At 44.9% G+C, this 20,111-nt stretch overlaps 1 protein-coding gene across 1 annotated transcript; it reads left to right on the top strand.

Annotated features, from left to right (window-relative positions):
* The first annotated feature begins 15,357 nt into the window (after positions 1-15,357).
* Positions 15,358-19,727, top strand: LOC109764986 (TOM1-like protein 5). The gene is given in 11 exon segments (XM_020323785.4): positions 15,358-15,487; positions 15,734-15,901; positions 16,221-16,299; positions 16,692-16,790; positions 16,875-16,988; positions 17,221-17,378; positions 18,336-18,411; positions 18,567-18,652; positions 18,791-18,952; positions 19,026-19,273; positions 19,276-19,727. Coding segments are annotated over 10 exon segments (1,443 nt in total). The 5' UTR covers positions 15,358-15,487; positions 15,734-15,800; the 3' UTR covers positions 19,596-19,727.
* The last annotated feature ends 384 nt before the right edge of the window (positions 19,728-20,111 follow it).

The following is a 20,111-nucleotide window of genomic DNA, read 5'->3' as shown; positions in this document are numbered from 1 at the left end:
GCTTGGTTCTCTTGTGAAATCTGGATTCCTTTGCCAAGGCAATTGCACCAGTATTGTCACAAAAGATTTTCATTGGACCCGATGCACTAGGTATGACACCTAGATCGGATATGAACTCCTTCATCCAGACTCCTTCATTTGCTGCTTCTGAAGCAGCTATGTACTCCGCTTCACATGTAGATCCCGCCACGGCGCTTTGCTTAGAACTGCACCAACTGGCAGCTCCACCATTCAATATAAATACGTATCCGGTTTGTGACTTAGAGTCATCCGGATCAGTGTCAAAGCTTGCATAGACGTAACCATTTACGACGAGCTCTTTGTCACCTCCATAAACGAGAAACATATCCTTAGTACTTTTCAGGTATTTCAGTATGTTCTTGACCGCTGTCCAGTGATCCACTCCTGGATTACTTTGGTACCTCCCTGCTAAACTAATAGAAAGGCACTCTGGTACACAACATTGCATACATGATAGAGCCTATGGCTGAAGCACAGGGAACATCTTTCATTTTCTCTCTATCTTCTACAGTGGTCGGGCATTGAGTCTGACTCAACTTCACACCTTGTAATACAGGCAAGAACCCTTTCTTTGCTTGATCCATTTAGAACTTCTTCAAAACTTTATCAAGGTATGTGCTTTGTGAAAGTCCAATTGAGCGTCTTGATCTATCTCTATAGATCTTGATGCCCAATATATAAGCAGCTTCACCGAGGTCTTTCATTGAAAAACTCTTGTTCAAGTATCCTTTTATGCTATCCAAAATTCTATATCATTTCCAATCAACAATATGTCATCCACATATAATATTAGAAATGCTATAGAGCTCCCACTCACCTTCTTGTAAATACAAGCTTCTCCAAAAGTCTGTATAAAACCATATGCTTTGATCACACTATCAAAACATTTATTCCAACTCCGTGATGCTTGCACCAGTCCATAGATGGATCGCTGGAGCTTTCACACTTTGTTAGCATCCTTTGGATCGATAAAACCTTCAGATTGCATCATATACAACTCTTCTTCCAGAAATCCATTCAGGAATGCAGTCTTTACATCCATTTGCCAAATTTCATAATCATAAAATGCGGCAATTGCTAACATAATTCGGACGGACTTAAGCATCGCTACGGGTGAGAAGGTCTCATCGTAGTCAACTCCTTGAACTTGTCGAAAACCTTTTGCAACAAGTCGAGCTTTGTAGACAGTAACATTACTGTCAGCGTCAGTCTTCTTCTTGAAGATCCATTTATTCTCGATGGCTTGCCGATCATCGGGCAAGTCAACCAAAGTCCACACTTTGTTCTCATACATGGATCCCATCTCAGATTTCATGGCCTTGAGCCATTTCGCGGAATCTGGGCTCATCATCGCTTCCTCATAGTTCGTAGGTTCGTCACGGTCAAGTAACATGACCTCCAGAACATGATTACCGTACCACTCTGGTGCGGATCTTACTCTGGTTGACCTACGAGGTTCGGTAGTAACTTGATCTGAAGTTACATGATCGTCATCATTAGCTTCCTCGCTACTTGGTGTAGGAGTCACAGGAATAGATTTCTGTGATGAACTACTTTCCAATAAGGGAGCAGGTATAGTTACCTCATCAAGTTCTACTTTCCTCCCACTCACTTCTTTCGAGAGAAACTCCTTCTCTAGAAAGGATCCATTCTTAGCAATGAATGTCTTGCCTTCGGATCTGTGATAGAAGGTGTACCCAACAGTCTCCTTTGGGTATCCTATGAAGACACATTTCTCCGATTTGGGTTCGAGCTTATCAGGTTGAAGCTTTTTCACATAAGCATCGCATCCCCAAATTTTAAGAAACGACAACTTTGGTTTCTTGCCAAACCACAATTCATAAGGCGTCGTCTCAACGGATTTAGATGGTGCCCTATTTAATGTGAATGCAGCTGTCTCTAAAGCATAACCCCAAAACGATAGCGGTAAATCAGTAAGAGACATCATAGATCGCACCATATCTAGTAAAGTACGATTACGGCATTCGGACACACCATTACGCTGTGGTGTTCCGGGTGGCGTGAGTTGCGAAAATATTACGCATTTTTTCAAATGAAGACCAAACTCATAACTCAAATATTCTCCTCCACGATCAGATCGCAGAAACTTTATTTTCTTGTTATGATGATTTTCCACTTCACTCTGAAATTCTTTGAACTTTTCAAATGTTTCAGACTTATGTTTCATCAAGTAGATATACCCATATCTGCTCAAATCATGTGTGAAGGTGAGAAAATAACGATACCCGCCGCGAGCCTCAATATTCATCGGACCACATACATCAGTATGTATGATTTCCAACAAATCTGTTGCTCGCTCCATTGTTCTGGAGAACGGCGTTTTAGTCATCTTGCCCATGAGGCATGGTTCGCAAGCACCAAGTGATTCATAATCAAGTGATTCCAAAAGTCCATCGGAATGGAGTTTCTTCGTGCGCTTTACACCAATATGACCCAAACGGTAGTGCCACAAATAAGTTGCACTATCATTATCAACTCTGCATCTTTTGGTTTCAATATTATGAATATGTGTATCACTACTATCGAGATTCAATATAAATAGACCCCTCTTCAAGGGTGAATGACCATAAAAGATATTACTCATATAAATAGAACAACCATTATTCTCTGATTTAAATGAATAACCGTCTCGCATCAAACAAGATCCAGATATAATGTTCATGCTCAACGCTGGCACCAAATAACAATTATTCAGGTCTAAAACTAACCCCGAAGGTAGATGTAGAGGTAGCGTGCCGACCGCGATCACATCGACTTTGGAACCATTTCCCACGCGCATTGTCACCTCGTCCTTAGCCAACCTTTGCTTAATCCGTAGTCCCTGTTTCGAGTTGCAAATATTAGCAATAGAACCAGTATCAAATACCTAGGTGCTACTGCGAGAATTAGTAAGGTACACATCAATAACATGTATATCACATATACCTTTGTTCACCTTGCCATCCTTCTTTTCCGCCAATACTTGGGGCAGTTCTGCTTCCAGTGACCAGTCCCTTTGCAGTAGAAGCACTCAGTCTCAGGCTTAGGTCCAGACTTGGGCTTCTTCACTTGAGCAGCAACTTGCTTGCCATTCTTCTTGAAGCTCCCCTTCTTCCCTTTACCCTTTTTCTTGAAACTGGTGGTCTTGTTGACCATCAACACTTGATGCTCCTTCTTGATTTCTACCTCCGCAGCCTTTAGCATCGCGAAGAGCTCGGGAATTGTCTTATCCATCCCTTGCATATTATAGTTCATCATGAAGCTCTTGTAGCTTGGTGGCAGTGATTGAAGAATTCTGTCAATGACACTATCATCCAAAAGATTAACTCCTAGTTGAATCAAGTGATTGTTATACCCAGACATTTTGAGTATATGCTCACTGACAGAACTATTCTCCTCCATCTTGCAGTTGTAGAACTTATTGGAGACTTCATATCTCTCAATCTGGTCATTTATTAACTTCAACTCCTGGAACATCTCATATGCTCCATGACGTTCAAAACGTCATTGAAGTCTCGGTTCTAAGCCGTAAAGCATGGCACTGATACGTCTCCAACGTATCTATAATTTATGAAGTATTCATGCTATTATATTATCTGTTTTGGATGTTTATGGGCTTTACTAAACACTTCTATATTATTTTTGGGACTAACCTATTAACCGGAGGCCCAGCCCAAATTGTTGTTTTCTTGCTTATTTCAGTGTTTCGAAGAAAAGGAATATCGTCCAAACGGAATGAAACCTTCGGGAGAGTTATTTTTGGAATGAAAGAAATCCAGGAGACTTGGAGTAGACGTCAGGGAAGCTTCGAGGAAGCCACGAGGCAGGGAGGCGCTCCCTACCCCCTGGGCGTGCCCCCACCCTCGTGGGCCCCTCTTGGCTCCCCTGACCGACTTCTTTCGCCTATATATGTCCATATACCCTAAAAAATCGAAGAGCATAATAGATCGGGAGTTCCGCCGCCGCAAGCTTCTGTAGCCACGAAAAACCAATCGGGACCCTGTTCCGGCACCCTGCCGGAGGGGGGATCCCTCACCGGTGGCCATCTTCATCATCCTGGCGCTCTCCATGACGAGGAGGGAGTAGTTCACCCTCGGGGCTAAGGGTATGTACCAGTAGTTATGTGTTTAATCTCTCTCTCTCTCTCGTGTTCTTGATTCAGCACGATCTTGATGTATCACGAGCTTTGCTATTATAGTTGGATCTTATGATGTTTCTCCCCTTCTACTTTCTTGTAATGGATTGATTTTTCCCTTTGAAGTTATCTTATCGGGTTGAGTCTTTAAGGATTTGAGAACACTTGATGTATGTCTTGCATGTGCTTATCTGTGATGACAATGGGATATCACGTGATCCACTTGATTAATGTTTTGGTGATCAACTTGCGGGTTCCGTGACCTCGTGAACTTATGCATAGGGGTTGGCACACGTTTTCGTCTTGACTCTCCGGTAGAAACTTTGGGGCACTCTTTGAAGTACTTTGTGTTGGTTTGAATAGATGAATCTGAGATTGTGTGATGCATATCGTATAATCATACCCGTGGATACTTGAGGTGACATTTGAGTATCTAGGTGACATTAGGGTTTTGGTTGATTTGTGTCTTAAGGTGTTATTCTAGTACGAACTCTATGATAGATCGAACGGAAAGAATAGCTTCGTGTTATTTTACTACGGACTCTTGAATAGATCGATCAGAAATAATAACTTTGAGGTGGTTTCGTACCCTACAATAATCTCTTCGTTTGTTCTCCGCTATTAGTGACTTTGGAGTGACTCTTTGTTGCATGTTGAGGGATAGTTATATGATCCAATGATGTTATTATTGTTGAGAGAACTTGCACTAGTGAAAGTATGAACCTTAGGCCTTGTTTCCTAGCATTGCAATACTGTTTACGCTCACTTTTATCATTAGTTACCTTGCTGTTTTTTATATTTTCAGATTACAAAAACCTATATCTATCATCCATATTGCACTTGTATCACCATCTCTTCGCCGAACTAGTGCACCTATACAATTTACCATTGTATTGGGTGTGTTGGGGACACAAGAGACTCTTTGTTATTTGGTTGTGGGGTTGCTTGAGAGAGAGACCATCTTCATCCTACGCCTCCCACGGATTGATAAACCTTAGGTCATCCACTTGAGGGAAATTTGCTACTGTCCTACAAACCTCTGCGCTTGGAGGCCCAACAACGTCTACAAGAAGAAGGTTGTGTAGTAGACATCAGGCACACTGAACTATCGAGTAGTCATCAGCTTTGCTCTGCCAGACATTCATAACATCTGGCGTTGCTCCTGCAGCGGGTTTAGCACCTAGCGGTGCTTCCAGGACGTAATTTCTTCTATGCAGCAATGAGGATAATCCTCAAGTTACGGACCCGGTCCGTGTAATTGCTACCATCATCTTTCAACTTTGCTTTCTCAAGGAACGCATTAAAATTCAACGGAACAACAGCAAGGGCCATCTATCTACAACAACATAGACATGCAAAATACTATCAGGTACTAAGTTCATGATAAATTAAAGTTCAATTAATCAAATTACTTAAGAACTCCCACTTAGATAGACATCCTTCTAATCATCTAAGTGATCACGTGATCCATATCAAACTAAACCATGTCCGATCATCACGTGAGATGGAGTAGTTTTCAATGGTGAACATTACTATGTTGATCATATCTACTATATGATTCATGCTCGACCTTTCAGTCTCAGTGTTCCGAGGCCATATCTGCATATGCTAGGCTCGTCAAGTTTAACCCGAGTATTCTGCGTGTGCAAAACTGGCTTGCACCCGTTGTATGTGAACGTAGAGCTTATCACACCTGATCATCACGTGGTGTCTCAGCACGACGAACTTTCGCAATGGTGCATACTCTGGGAGAACACTTGTACCTTGAAATTTAGTGAGAGATCATCTTATAATGCTACCGTCGATCTAAGAAAAATAAGATGCATAAAAGATAAACATCACATGCAATCAATATAAGTGATATGATATTTCCATCATCATCTTGTGCCTTTGATCTGCATCTACAAAGCACCGTCATGATCACCATTGTCACCGGCGCGACACCTTGATCTCCATCATAGCATCGTTGTCGTCTCACCAACTATTGCTTCTACGACTATCGCTACTGCTTAGTGATAAAGTAAAGCAATTACGTGGTGATTGCATTTCATACAATAAAGCGACAACCATATGGCTCCTGCCAGTTGCCGATACCTCGGTTACAAAACATGATCATCTCATACAATAAAATTTAGCATCATGTCTTGACCATATCACATCACAGCATGCCCTGCAAAAACAAGTTAGACGTCCTCTACTTTGTTGTTGCAAGTTTTACGTGGCTGCTACGGGCTGAGCAAGAACCGTTCTTACCCGCGCATCAAAACCACAACGATATTTCGTCAAGTATGTGATGTTTTAACCTTCACAAGGACCGGGCGTAGCCACACTCGATTCAACTAAAGTTGGAGAAACTGACACCCGCCAGCCACCTGTGTGCGAAGCACGTCGGTAGAACCAGTCTCGCGTAAGCGTACGCATAATGTCGGTCCGGGCCGCTTCATCCAACAATACCGCCGAATCAAAGTATGACATGCTGGTAAGCAGTATGACTTGTATCGCCCACAACTCACTTGTGTTCTACTCGTGCATATAACATCTATGCATAAACCAGGCTCGGATGCCACTGTTGGGGAACGTAGTAATTTCAAAAAAAATCCTACGCACACGCAAGATCATGGTGATGCATAGCAACGAGAGGGGAGAGTATTGTCCACGTACCCTCGTAGACCGAAAGCGGAAGCGTTATGACAACGCGGATGATGTAGTCGTACGTCTTCACGATCCGACCGATCCAAGTATTGAACGCACGGCACCTCCGAGTTCAGCACACGTTCAGCTCGATGACGTCCCACGAACTCCGATTCAGCAGAGCTTTGCAGGAGAGTTCTGTCAGCACGACGGCGTGATGATGGTGATGATGTTGCTACCGACGCAGGGCTTCGCCTAAGCACCGCTACGATATGACCGAGGTGGATTATGGTGGACGGGGGCACCGCACACGGCTAAAAAGATCAACTGATCAACTTGTGTGTCTATGGGGTGCCCCTTCCCCCGTATATAGAGGAGTGGAGGAGGGGGGAGGGACGGCCCTCTATGGCGCGCCCTGGAGGAGTCCTACTCCCACCGGGAGTAGGATCCCCACCCTTCCCTAGTTGGACTAGGAGAGAAGGAAGGGGAGAGAGGGACGAAGGAAAGGGGGGCGCCGCCCCCCTTCCTAGTCCAATTCAGACCAGAGGGGGAGGGGGCGCGCGGCCTGCCCTGGCCTCAAATAAGGCCCATACACTTACCGGGGGGTTCCGGTAACCTCCCGGTACTCCGGTAAAATCCCGATTTCACCCGAAACTATTCCGATGTCCAAATATGGGCTTCCAATATATTGATCTTTATGTCTCGACCATTTCGAGACTCCTCGTCATGTCCGTGATCATATCCTGGACTCCGAACTACCTTCGGTACATCAAAACACATAAACTCATAATACCGATCATCACCGAATGTTAAGCGTGCGGACCCTACGGGTTCGAGAACTATGTAGACATGACCGAGACACGTCTCCGGTCAATAACCAATACCGGAACCTGGATGCTCATATTGGCTCCTACATATTCTACGAAGATCTTTATCGGTCAAACCGCATAACAACATACGTTGTTCCCTTTGTCATCGGTATGTTATTTGCCCGAGATTCGATCGTCGGTATCTCAATACCTAGTTCAATCTCGTTACCGGCAAGTCTCTTTAATCGTTGCATAATACATCATCCTGCAACTAACTCGTTAGTTGCATTGCTTACAAGGCTTATAGTGATGTGCATTACCGAGAGGGCCCAGAGATACCTCTCCGACAATCGGAGTGACAAATCCTAATCTTGATCTACGCCAACTCAACAAGTACCATCGGAGACACCTGTAGAGCACCTTTATAATCACCCAGTTACGTTGTGACGTTTGGTAGCACACAAAGTGTTCCTCCGGTATTCGGGAGTTGCATAATCTCATAGTCATAGGAACATGTATAAGTCATGAAGAAAGCAATAGCAATATACTAAACGATTGAATGCTAAGCTTACGGAATGGGTCAAGTCAATCACATCATTCTCTAATGATGTGATCCCGTTAATCAAATGACAACTCATGTCTATGGCTAGGAAACTTAACCATCTTTGATTCAACGAGCTAGTCAAGTAGAGGCATACTAGTAACACTCTGTTTGTCTATGTATTCACACATGTACTAAGTTTCCGGTTAATACAATTCTAGCATGAATAATAAACATTTATCATGATATAAGGAAATATAAATAACAACTTTATTATTGCCTCTATGGCATATTTCCTTCATATAAACCGGAGGGTTAGGCCCGTAGAGCCGAACAATCACAATCATAGTCATACAGGCTAGACTTCTAGGGTTTTAGCCATTACGATCTCGTGGTAGATCAACTCTTGTAACACTCATTTTCATCAAGATCAATCAAGCAGGAAGTAGGGTATTACCTCCATAGAGAGGGCCCGAACCTGGGTAAACATTGTGTCCCCTGTCTCCTGTCACCATCGACCTTAGACGCACAGTTCGGGACCCCCTATCCGAGATCCACCGGTTTTGACACCGACAGGGGGTGCCTGGGCACGCCCGCCATGTCGGACCTGGCCCATGCTGGCTCACCTGACCCTACATATATTCGTCCTGATTCGCTCGCCGGAGCAAACCCTAGCCACTTCACTCCACTCCCCTCCACTCCTTCCGCCACCCGAGCTCATCTCCGGCGAGTTCTGGCCTTCTCCTGCATGACAGGCAGTGGATCGGACCCCGACCACTCTGGATCTTTCGATTGGGGTGTCATCCCGTGCGGGTTGGAGGAGGCAATGGCAGTCCGCATTGCACTTCGCCGCTCCTGGGAGGACATCGCCCGGCCGACGGACGGATCCGTCTACCGCGATGCCATAGTGTCGGCTCACCGGGCGCTCGGGTCCTCTGGTGCTGGACCCCGCGGTCCCGGCAGCTGAAACACCTCTCCTTCCCCATCACCGGTCGGGCAGACTATGAGTCCCACCGGGAACGGGTGGCCCGTCGTGGGAAGGAGAGGATAAGGGCCGCCGAGGCCCATATCGCTGCGGAAATAGCGGAGGAGGAGGAGGCTGATGCGGTGGCACGGGCGGCCGCAGAGGAGGAAGCCATCTGCGCTCGCATTGTGAATAAACGGCAGCGGAGGAACACACGCGCCCTCGCCCAAGAGCAGAATCGAGCGGTTCGTGCCATGGTCGGATTGCCACCGAAGGAGGAGAAGGAGGACAGGGACGACGAGGACAGCTCCAGCGATGAGCAGATCCAGCTCAATCTGTACTGCGTCTTCGACCGGTACTTCCGCGAGAAGGACGGCAAGGGCAAGGGCAGCCATGGATGAACTCCACCATAGCCAAACATGCCAAATTTTGGTAGTCCGATGGCATGTTTAGTAGTAGTGATGGAGTAGTCGGACGATGTGTGTGCATCGACGTAGTTGCATGAGTTTCTATGGATTTGAGATATGATAATTGAGGTGTCCAGATGTGGATCACATTATTTGAGGGGTGCTCCGTCAGTGCCCGCGGACGCGCCTGGGCGCGTCCACGGGCGTCTGAGGGGCCGGATTTGACAAGTCCGGTTGTAGATGCTCTAAGTTCTTACTATAATTTTGAACACATGGCTCCACTTTCATTCCCATTGTTGTTGGTTGAACTCAGGTATTACATTGAAGAGACCCAACAATCTATGAGCTCTTGAAGAGATGGAGTTGGAGAAAACAAGTTTCAAGTGAAGTTGATGTCATCAGTTTTTACCCCTAGTGTTTTGTTGTGTCGTACTCATTTGGAGGAGAGACGGGGCCATAGGGGTATATCACCAGGAGCTACATCAAATTTACCTTTTCAGCGCAAAAAATCTCACATCATTTGGAGTTGTGAGTCAAACGTTCTAGCCATTCTTGTGGAAAGTGTCCAGGTTGTCAAGGCTTTGCGAATTTTCGAGTAGCTCTCCAACAACTTGCAAAGTTAATTGCTTATTCACCCCAAGGGAGCCATGCAAACCTGATTATTTTTTGAAATCTTTTCACATCTAGCTAAGGGGGGTTGTCCCTGCTATAAAACACATCTCCCCCATCCTTTTAGAAACATTTTGTCAAATCATTAAGCTACTGCTTATGCACCAAGACCGCTAGAGATCCGAGAGATACTTACTACCTTTGCTCTTATGAGTTCATCCATATTCGCGAGAAGGAGCCTCTGATACCCCCTAATTCGTGCTCTATAGTTCAGACCATTTTGTGTGGGTTAGTCCCTGTTTATGGTTCTATGATTGTTCGGATTGCGGGTTGGAGTTCTTACAGCTCCGGTCAGCCATCCCCAACGTACGGGTTGTATCCAACCTTGGCAGTTATAAATGCTTGTCTTACATACAAAATAAATAAATAAAAATAATCACAACTACAGTGATTTGAACCCATCGAAATGCCACTCCAAACCTGGTCAACAATCAATTTTTTGGTCGAACAATTGAGGGCTCCAAACCAAAAACCCCATATAGCCTGAACACCGAAGCAATTGACCTCATATCTCATCACTCTACCAAAAATACCACTGAGACTTATTTTTTGCGGGAAATGACTTTTATTACTCACGTAACCAAGCTACAATCAGACTTACAAATTTCGACAATACCGTCCGGACCAGCACTAAGCCACACGGTTGTTCGTCCAATAGTTCTACGATAATTTGCTAGAGTATGACTAACATGATTGTGGTTTCGTCGAACATGGGTAATACAAGTATTTCGAGATGCCATCAGTATACTAATATCATGCACCAAGAATCCATATTTTGATCTGTCTAAGCCCTCCTTCTTCACCAGATTAATTGCTTCAAGACAATCATACTCAATGTGGATGGGTAGGTTGCTCGACTATAAGGCAAGTGACAAACCTTCTTTTATGGCCATTAGCTCTGCATCCAGATCATCATAGCAGTAGTGTAAACATCTGCATAAAGAAAATATTATGTCTCCTGTGTGATCCTGCAATATCATACCAGTTCCAGCAGTGTCATTCTCTGCGAGAAATGATCCATCCATATTTAGTTTTACCCAACCCTCCTTCGGAACTACCCAAACTGCCCCTTCTTGAACATCAGTCACACTCTTTTTTGGATTCGTTATCTCTCCCAGCACCAGTTTTGCCTTTGATGGGATCAAGATGCGACTCATAATGTATGTTTAGAAGAGACTACACATAGCTTGATAAGAAGCGTTTGGAGACATCAATAGGAGGCTCTGCTTTATGATGGGTGATCTTATTTCAAACAAACCATATCCTCCATAGAACATGAGCAAGTGTAGGCGCAAGTGTTTAGCCATATCACCTATGAGGTAAAGCAACCACTCGGGTCTTGTGTTCCCAATCTCAAAAACCGTTGGTAGAGGCTAGATCTCCTCCATTGCACACCACAGTGCAGTCGCATGAGGGCAGCGACGAAAGGCATGAAAGGTGGTTTCGTTCTCCACGAATAGGGCAGTGATCATCAGCTTCTAGGTTTACCACATTTCTTATGTTCCCATGTAGGTAATGCACTATTTGCAGTGCGCCAAGCAAAAAGACAAACTTTGGGTGGTGCCAGGCTTCCCCAAATCTGCTTCCAATACCCTCTCTCGCCCCTGGGTGAGCTGCTGGAGGATGATTGAGACTACTGATAGAGTTCATCAAAAGCCAGTTTATACGCACTACGAACAGAGAAATTTCCTGACGGCTCACACGCCGAGGCGATGAAGTCCACACTATCTGCAGCAGGAAGTTTCAGTTTCAGGATCTCCGAAGCATCAAGGGGAAGGTACTGCCTGATCATTTCCTGCTTCCATGCACCATTCACGCCGATCAAGTCTTACACCCACTTGAGGCGGCATCTTCTTTTATGTGAGATCACGTTAAAGTCCGGTCCCTTGAGTATCCACCTATCCCTCCAATCTGAACTTGTGTCCCATTACCAATCCGCCACAGTAGACCCTTTTTCATTAGTTCCAGTCCATGGGCGATGCCTTGCCACGATGAAGACGGGTTCGAAGCAAACACCATGTCCTTGAGGCGCCCATTGGGGTAGTATTTGTCTTTCAGCAGCCATGCACAAAAGCTCTCAGGGTTTGTGATGAGACGCCAGGCTTGTCGCGCAAGTAAAGCTTGATTGAACAGTCTAAAATCACGGAATCCCATGCCGCCCAAACCTTTTGGTTTAATCTTCTTTTCCCATGACTTCCCCTCGGTCTTCCTTTTCCCTTGATGTGATCCCCACCAATAATTCCTAATCATCTCATTTAGATCATCACACAAACCAAGGGGTAGCTTGAAAATACTCATTATATACGCTGGAATAGATTGTGCAATTGATTTAATGAGAGTTTCCTTTCCACCCTGAGATGGGCAACCCCACAACATCATATGTTTTGATAATTTGGACTGCAATTTTGAAACTTGTCCTTAGTCATACGACCATCTGGAGTCGGTAAGCCCAAGTAGTTCTCTTCAAAATGTGAGTTATCCACCGACAGTTCAGATTTGGCCTCTGATTGTTGGCCAATATAGCAAGAGTTAGCAAACAGAATTGAACACTTTGCTAGGTTTAGAGATTGCCCCATAGCCAACTCATATGTGTTAAGCACACTTTTTACATGTGCTGCAGCGCTTCTGTTTAAAAAAAATAGAAGTGTATCATCCGCAAAAAGAAGACGTGAGATTCCAGGCGCGCTCCAACAGATTTATCGGCCTTATAAAAAATAGAGGAAGTACGTTCCGAAGATAGTTATAAAAAACGCTCTTATATTATGAGACGGAGAAAGTATCACTACTAGGAAATACCTTATAGATAGATGTTTAGCAGTAGCGAGGGGTATATGGGCCGCGCTGCTGCTAATTAGTAGTAGCGAGGGGTATAAACCCCGCGCTACTACTAAGTTGATAGTAGTAGCGAGGGATATAAACCCGCGCTACTATTAAGTGGTCTCCACCGTGCCCCTCGGGACAAGCCATAGTAGTAGCGAGGGGTATAAACCCACGCTACTACTAAGTACATGTTTTTTTATGAGCCCTGAAATCCCTATCTCCCCCCAAATCCTTCCTCTCCCCTGTCACTCTCCCTCCTCCTCTCTCTCCATAGGCTCTCACATGGCCCTCCTGCCCATGCGTGCCTCCTCCTCCATGGCGCCAAAAGAGGCCGCCGCCTCGCGCCGCTAGCGTCTCGGAGCTCGCCGGTCTTCCCCGCATCTCCATGCCACCACGCCGGAGCACCTCACCACCGGCGACCAACCCCGCTGCGACCTTCATCTCCTTTCTCTCTCCCTTGTTTTTCTTTATCTCTCTCTCCCCCTCTGGTTTGACTGACCCTCCCATGTCCATACCCGTGCAGGTCGTCGCCATGGATGACCAAGAGCTCGCTGCCTTGGCTGCGAAGAGGAGCCCCACGCCGCCACCTTGCTTGGCCATGGATTCGGGCCCTCTGCAACAACCGTCGCTGGATCTAGTCTGCCGCTGCCCTTCCGCACCTCCAGCAACCCCTGCCGTCGCTGGATCGAACCATTGCCGCCATTGAGAGCACGCACGAGATCGGATTTTTTTTGTTTTTTAAATTAATAGTAGTAGCGCGGGTGGCACCCACGCTACTACTAACAGACGTAGTAGTAGCGCGGGTGGACCCGCGCTACTACTACAAGTTAGCTGTAGTGGCCTAGCAGTAGCGCGGGCACCCGCGTTACTACTAGTTATTTAACCCGCGCTACTACTAGGCTTGTCCCTAGTATTGTTTGTTGCACAAACTTATAGGCCTGAAATCAGTGAGCTTCACGGGGTTAGGATTTTTGGGATGAGCACAATAATAGTATCATTGACATAATCCGACATGACACCATTGTGAAAGAAATCCCTAACCGCTTTGACTACATCATCCGTAACAATAGCCCAATTTGTGTGAAAGAAAATGGCCGGAAACCACTGAGACTTTATCAGTAGGAACGAGTGCGGGGAGATCACAATGGACGAAACTTTGGTCCATCTAATTGCCAGCAAAAGTACGCATTTTTCTTTGGAGACTGGCTTATGATAGCTTGCCGACGCGTATGAATATTAAAAGGAAGCATGTAGACCTTGATACTCGATGTCCAGTTTGCTCGAGGCTGGATGAAGATGGGGGTCACATCTTTCTCAAGTGTAAGTTTGTGAAGAGGCTATGGAGAGCTTTGAATCTAGAAGCCGTGAGGTTACAACTGCTAAATTATGGGTCTGCTCGGGCTGTTTTGGAGGCGATTTGTTCGCTTAAAACTGAGGAGAAAAATATTGTCTACGTATTATTATGGGACTGGTGGACAGCCCGCAACAAGATAAACGCAGGGGAACATGCCAAAACTACGGAGGAGTTATGTTACTTTATTCCTAAGCACATCGGGGAATTTACTAGTGCAGCTGAAACTACCGTTATAAATCGAGAGCCAGCTCAAAATTGGAGGTGTCCTCCTGAGAATTTTGTGAAGATAAATTTTGATGCGGCGTTCCATGAGCAGCAGAATGATGGGGCGTTTGGCTACGTTGTTAGAACTAATACAGGCGATACAATTGCGGCCGGTGCGGATAAATTGAAGCATGTGAAAAGTGCGCTACACGCTGAAGCTTTAGCATGCATTGCAGCCATTGAGGGGTCTTCAGATATTGGTATTCATAGGGTGCTGCTAGAGTCGGATTCCCAGCAGCTTGTCTACGCGCTTAAGCGGGGAGATGCAGATTTATCGGATATCGGGGTCCTCTTCCGAGAAGCTAGGAGTTTATGTGTTTCGGCTTTCGAAAGTTATGATTTTATGCACTGTAAGCGTAGTTGTAATGCCGTAGCTCATGCTTTGGCGAAGTATGGTTTTGGTTCGGCTGAATCCTCACTAGTTTGGGGGAAACTTATGCCAAGTTTTGTTTTAGATTTGGTAGCCAGCGATGTTGCTGAGCCCGGTGGTTAATGGAATTGTTTTCCACCGTCAAAATAATAATAATATTATAAGCCAAAACAAAGGAAGTAAGACAACATTGTCATTTTCAATTGTAATTCGTACACAAGATATGAAGCTGATTGGTTTGATTACCTTTCCGAAGTTTTCCTTGGACGACGATGGTGACAACGCTGGTGAAACTCCGATACCTGAAAAGACAGGGTGCAATCTGCAAAATGAGAAATTGCATTGAAATTTGCAAATAACCTCACCTTCCATACCCCTCTTCCCCCTCCCCTCCCTTCCCTTCCCACTGAGATCACTGCGCGAGCCACCCCCAGCCATGGCTCCACCGCCGCCGGCGACGATGCACTAGGGACGCTTCTCGATTCAGTCGCGGCCGATCCGGGTTCGTGCGTGCTATGTTCTCTTCTCTTCCCCCCCCCCCCCCCCCCCCCCCCCCCCCCCCCCCCCCTCGAAGTGAGCGATCTTGTGGCTGTAGATTAGTATCTGTTCTTCTTCCTCGCCTGAAAGAATGTTCTTGGCGTGGTGCTCGCGGGTCGCGAAAGACGCGATACTTATGGTTTAATTAGTGCCTCTGTGTACGAAAAGAGGGATTTTCCGGTTATTTTACTCATCTGTGTGGTGGAATCAGGTTTGGATTAGTCCGGAGGGGGAAGAAACATCGTAGATTGAACTCTGTTGAAGAGAGTCTGGTGGAGATGGCTTCGGAAATGGTGAAGGCGGCGACGAGCGAGAAGCTCAAGGAGATGGACTGGGCCAAGAACATCGAAATCTGCGAGCTCGTCGCTCAGGATCCGGGGTAATCTTGCCGTTCCCTTGCAGAATACCCCCTTGTTACGAAATCTTCAGTCATGCGTGTAGCATTGCAACTTCTTGCCAGTTCAAAGATTTAGTTTATGATTTTGCAACATATATTATATTATCTCCCTGTTCTCTTAAAAATATATTTTTTATCCCCGTATTTTCTTGAGTGAACGGTGAATCGATCTGAAGGAGCGATTGGTTCTTCTTGGCATGCTGATTTTTTTTAGGCATCCATGGCTCTTAGGTTGCCATTTGGAATGACGGCGTTTGTTTCCTCGAATGATCCATTTTTCTCTCCCTGTTACTGTCACCAGGAAAGCGAAGGATGTGATCAAATCTATAAAGAAGTGTATAGGAAGCAGGAGCAAGAATGCTCAACTTTATGCTGTCATGGTGAGTTATATGTGCCGAATTAGTCTCTTTGTGGCTTGGTTCTTCGACTGCGGTGTTTGGGGTTATAGATTAGTCATATGAACCTCTTAGTACTTCTTAATAAATATCTGGGACATGTAAGAAGAAAGTGATTATCTGCGCCTCTGCTATTGCAAAACAAAACTCAGCAAATTTGGTTTGGTCCAAACCAGCCTCCCTGGTGCCCTGATCACTGCTTTTTTATAAAAGAGAACACAGAGGTGCCTAATATGCTTTTGTCTGTGCGGCAATTGTGTGATGTTAATATATTTTTTCTCTCACTGTAACTAAATAACCTGTCATATCCCAAGAGAAAATTAGTAAATCCATTTTCATTTATAATCAACATCCATTTGCGGTGCTATTTCTTCCAGCTGTTGGAGATGCTCATGAATAACTGTGGAGAGCCTATCCACAAGCAGGTCATTGATAATGGGCTTCTTCCGATACTTGTCAAAATAGTGAAGAAAAAGGTGACTTCTTTTTCGCTTATTGTTGGAGGACAGTTGTGTACCTTTACTAACTGATGTTGACATAACAAATACCCTTTGTTTCAGACGGAATTGCCAGTTCGGGAAAAGATATTTCTTTTGTTAGATGCGACCCAAACATCCCTTGGTGGAGCTAAAGGAAAGTTCCCCCAGTACTATGAGGCATATTATGAATTAGTGGTAGGTTAAAAAATATTTTCTATCTTGATTTCCTTTCTTTCTTCCATGTACTGCAACAAAATTGGATCGTGCAGAGTAGTATAAGGAATTTCATTACTGTAATATTTTCCCTGGACCGAGAGAAATACATGTGCTTATGAGGCATACTATTATTAACTTTTGAGTCCTTAAGTATGCTGCAGAGTAGCTACTCTTTTTGGTATATAGCTGATATATGTTTTCATGTTCTTAGTCTGCTGGTGTGAAGTTTATGAATCGTCCAAATGTTGTCATTACACAAGTACACAATCCTGTGCCAGAAGCAATAATAGAACCGAATAAGGACAATCTATCTAGCAGATCGAATGGTGTTCAACAGGAAGCTAACGTGCAGCCTGTTTCTGACACGAGGTATTTATGGGGTTGATAGTAATCATTTCATTCTGCAACCTGTATCCCACTTTTGAATATGTGTTAATTTTGTTTTGTGCTAGTATCTTAGTTTGATACATTTTTAATATTCTAATGAAGCTAACATGTTGTCATTCCAGTCTCTATGCTCAAAAAACCGTGACTAAACCTTTCATGCCTGAATAACTGATTATTTTTATTCCTAGTATAAACATGTCTCCTTCTGATGATAATTATAAGCATGTAAGTGCCATTGACACCATTCTCACCATCCTGTGTCATTTTAGCAAAAGCAGATTTTACTGTTCATGTATTGTTCTTCTGGTTATTGTATATGTTGTTACTCAATGGTTTCAATTAGGACTAAGGACATGTAAGCACTTGGGTGTCAAGGTGTGTTTGATGGCTGTTGCATTTCTGACTTGAGAAATCCATTTCTATCACTCAACTAAACCAGTTAGTTCTATTTGAGGTGCCACCTGTGTTTCGGCTGAGCTATCGTTGTTGACATTGCATGGTAGGAGCAAGTAACATGCTGTTTGACTATTCGTAGTTATGAGTAGCGCCCATATGGAGCAGCAAGGATCAGTGTTGCAAATATCAGCCAGTTAATCGGCATCTCTGTCAGTTAATCGCTACTAGGTGGGTCACCGAATAGCCGATTAACTGATTTTTTGGCCGATTTACCTATTTATCCCTACCCAGCACCCGACTGATATGGCACCAGTTAGCTATATCCTGAACATTGACAAGGACAAAAACACATGTTTCAACACGATATTATTCCAGATTTAGTAGCAGGAATACTTAGGGAGCAAGTACCAGTATGTACGGTCCTCTGTTACTTATTGACAAGATAATTCCTGTGATGTGACAAATATATTGTTTCCTGTGTTGATTATCTAATTGCCTTCTGGACCATCAGTTGTTCTGACAGTGCACTTTTCTGTGTTTCAGTATAATTCGGAAAGCATCTAGTGTCATGGAAGTTCTAAGGGATGTACTAAATTCCATGGATCCTAGACATCCTGAGGTATATATTAACCATTACTTACATCCTCAACTGTAGGGCTGATACTGCAGCAGTTATTTTCTTCTGGGGAAATAATTTTGGTGGAATGCACTATGTTTCTTTTTGTAAAGATAAACCTACTGCGAACTCTTACATCAGAGTTTTCTGTTCTGTAGGGAGCAACAGATGAGTTTGTGTTGGATCTTGTAGAGCAATGTACTTTTCAAAAGCAACGAATAATGCATCTGGTTATGACATCAAGGTAAGGGTTCAATTTTTGGTGCTGCTTGTCCGTTTTCCCTGCTTCTTTCTATGCAAGTGTGGACATTTCCTTTTTGAGTTTGCTCCTTCAGTATACTGTCATTGCATTGATGTGTTCAATGTTATAACTACTTGCTAGGGATGAAGCGGTGGTATCGCAATGTATAGAATTGAATGAGGAGCTGCAGAAGGTTCTTGTACGGCACGATACACTGCTTTCAGTTCACCCAACTACGACGACAGTGCCATCTAATCTCAAGGAGGACGAGGAGGAAGAAGATGCTGAAAGTCTATACCGGAGGTATGATCTATCACTCTATCCCTTCATTGGTTGAAGTCGGGCCTTCTTACCAAATTTCCTGTCACTGGAACAGACTGCGGAAGGGGAAGGCTTTATCGCAAGACCACATAGACGAGTCCGTGCCATCGTTTCGATCTATACCCGAGGAGAAGATGCGCCGCGCGCTCACCATTCAGCCGCCTCTCCCTGACAAGAAACCCACTGCACTGAACATCCGCTCACCAGACCACCCGGAGGCGAGGCCTGACCCTGCTGTCTTGATTCCACCGCCACCCGCCAAGCACGCTGAGAGGGAGAGGTTCTTCCGTGAGAAGAGCATGGACGGCGGTGTCAACCTGCCTGGCCACCTCAGGGGCCTTTCATTGCAGAGCAGCCGGGACGGCAGCAGCTCGTGCAGCGGCAGCACGGATTACGGCGACTGAGGGGGCAGGCAGTGATTGGTATATACAGTTCATTTTTTTGCTCTTTATTAATATGGATGATCCTCTTGATGCTTGCCTGGCGGGAGAGATACAATGATCTGTTCGGAGAGGGGGAGGCCGCCTTGGCCTCGGCCTTCCTAGTTCCTACTGACACCCCTGTACACAGACTTGGTTGGCTTGATAATTCTTTTCCAGTTTCTTGCTTGTCCTCAGCTGACTGACATTGTTGTAGACAATTGGTCGGTGTTGTGCTGTCAGTTAGTCACTTATCAGTATTATAGTTAATCTGTTTTAGGCGAGAGATACTTTCATGGGTAACAAGTGGAGTTAGGGAGTGATCCACCATTCCATGAGATTTGCACTTGCCTCTGATTTTGGATGCTTTGTTCTTTTGAGTTTTCTGTATCAGCAGTACTTTGTGTCGGAGGCTTGGCGTGCTCTCCACTGCTCAGATGCCTTTAGTCGGCGGTCAATGGAGCGGGTCATGTCCACTGGAAAAGGCTACGCGCGTGAGCAATTGAGCATGTTGGAGGCTAAATTTCGTGTTTTGACCTTTTTCTGAAACTTGTTCGAGATCTGACCTTAGTTTGTAAAAAATTTCGGATCTTACCCTTTTCTTACTGCCAGGGACCTCGACGGTACGCTGTTATAGCCTACCGCCAAGGTTCTTGGCGGTAGGGTTGCACGTTCTATCACAAATTGCGGTAGGGTTGCACGTAGAACACAGTGCATACTCG

This window comes from Aegilops tauschii, chromosome 7 (assembly GCF_002575655.3).
Source record: "Aegilops tauschii subsp. strangulata cultivar AL8/78 chromosome 7, Aet v6.0, whole genome shotgun sequence".
NCBI classification, from domain to species: domain Eukaryota; kingdom Viridiplantae; phylum Streptophyta; class Magnoliopsida; order Poales; family Poaceae; genus Aegilops; species Aegilops tauschii.
Note: the sequence above shows the minus strand (reverse complement) of the source record. Positions and strands in the feature narration are given on the sequence as shown.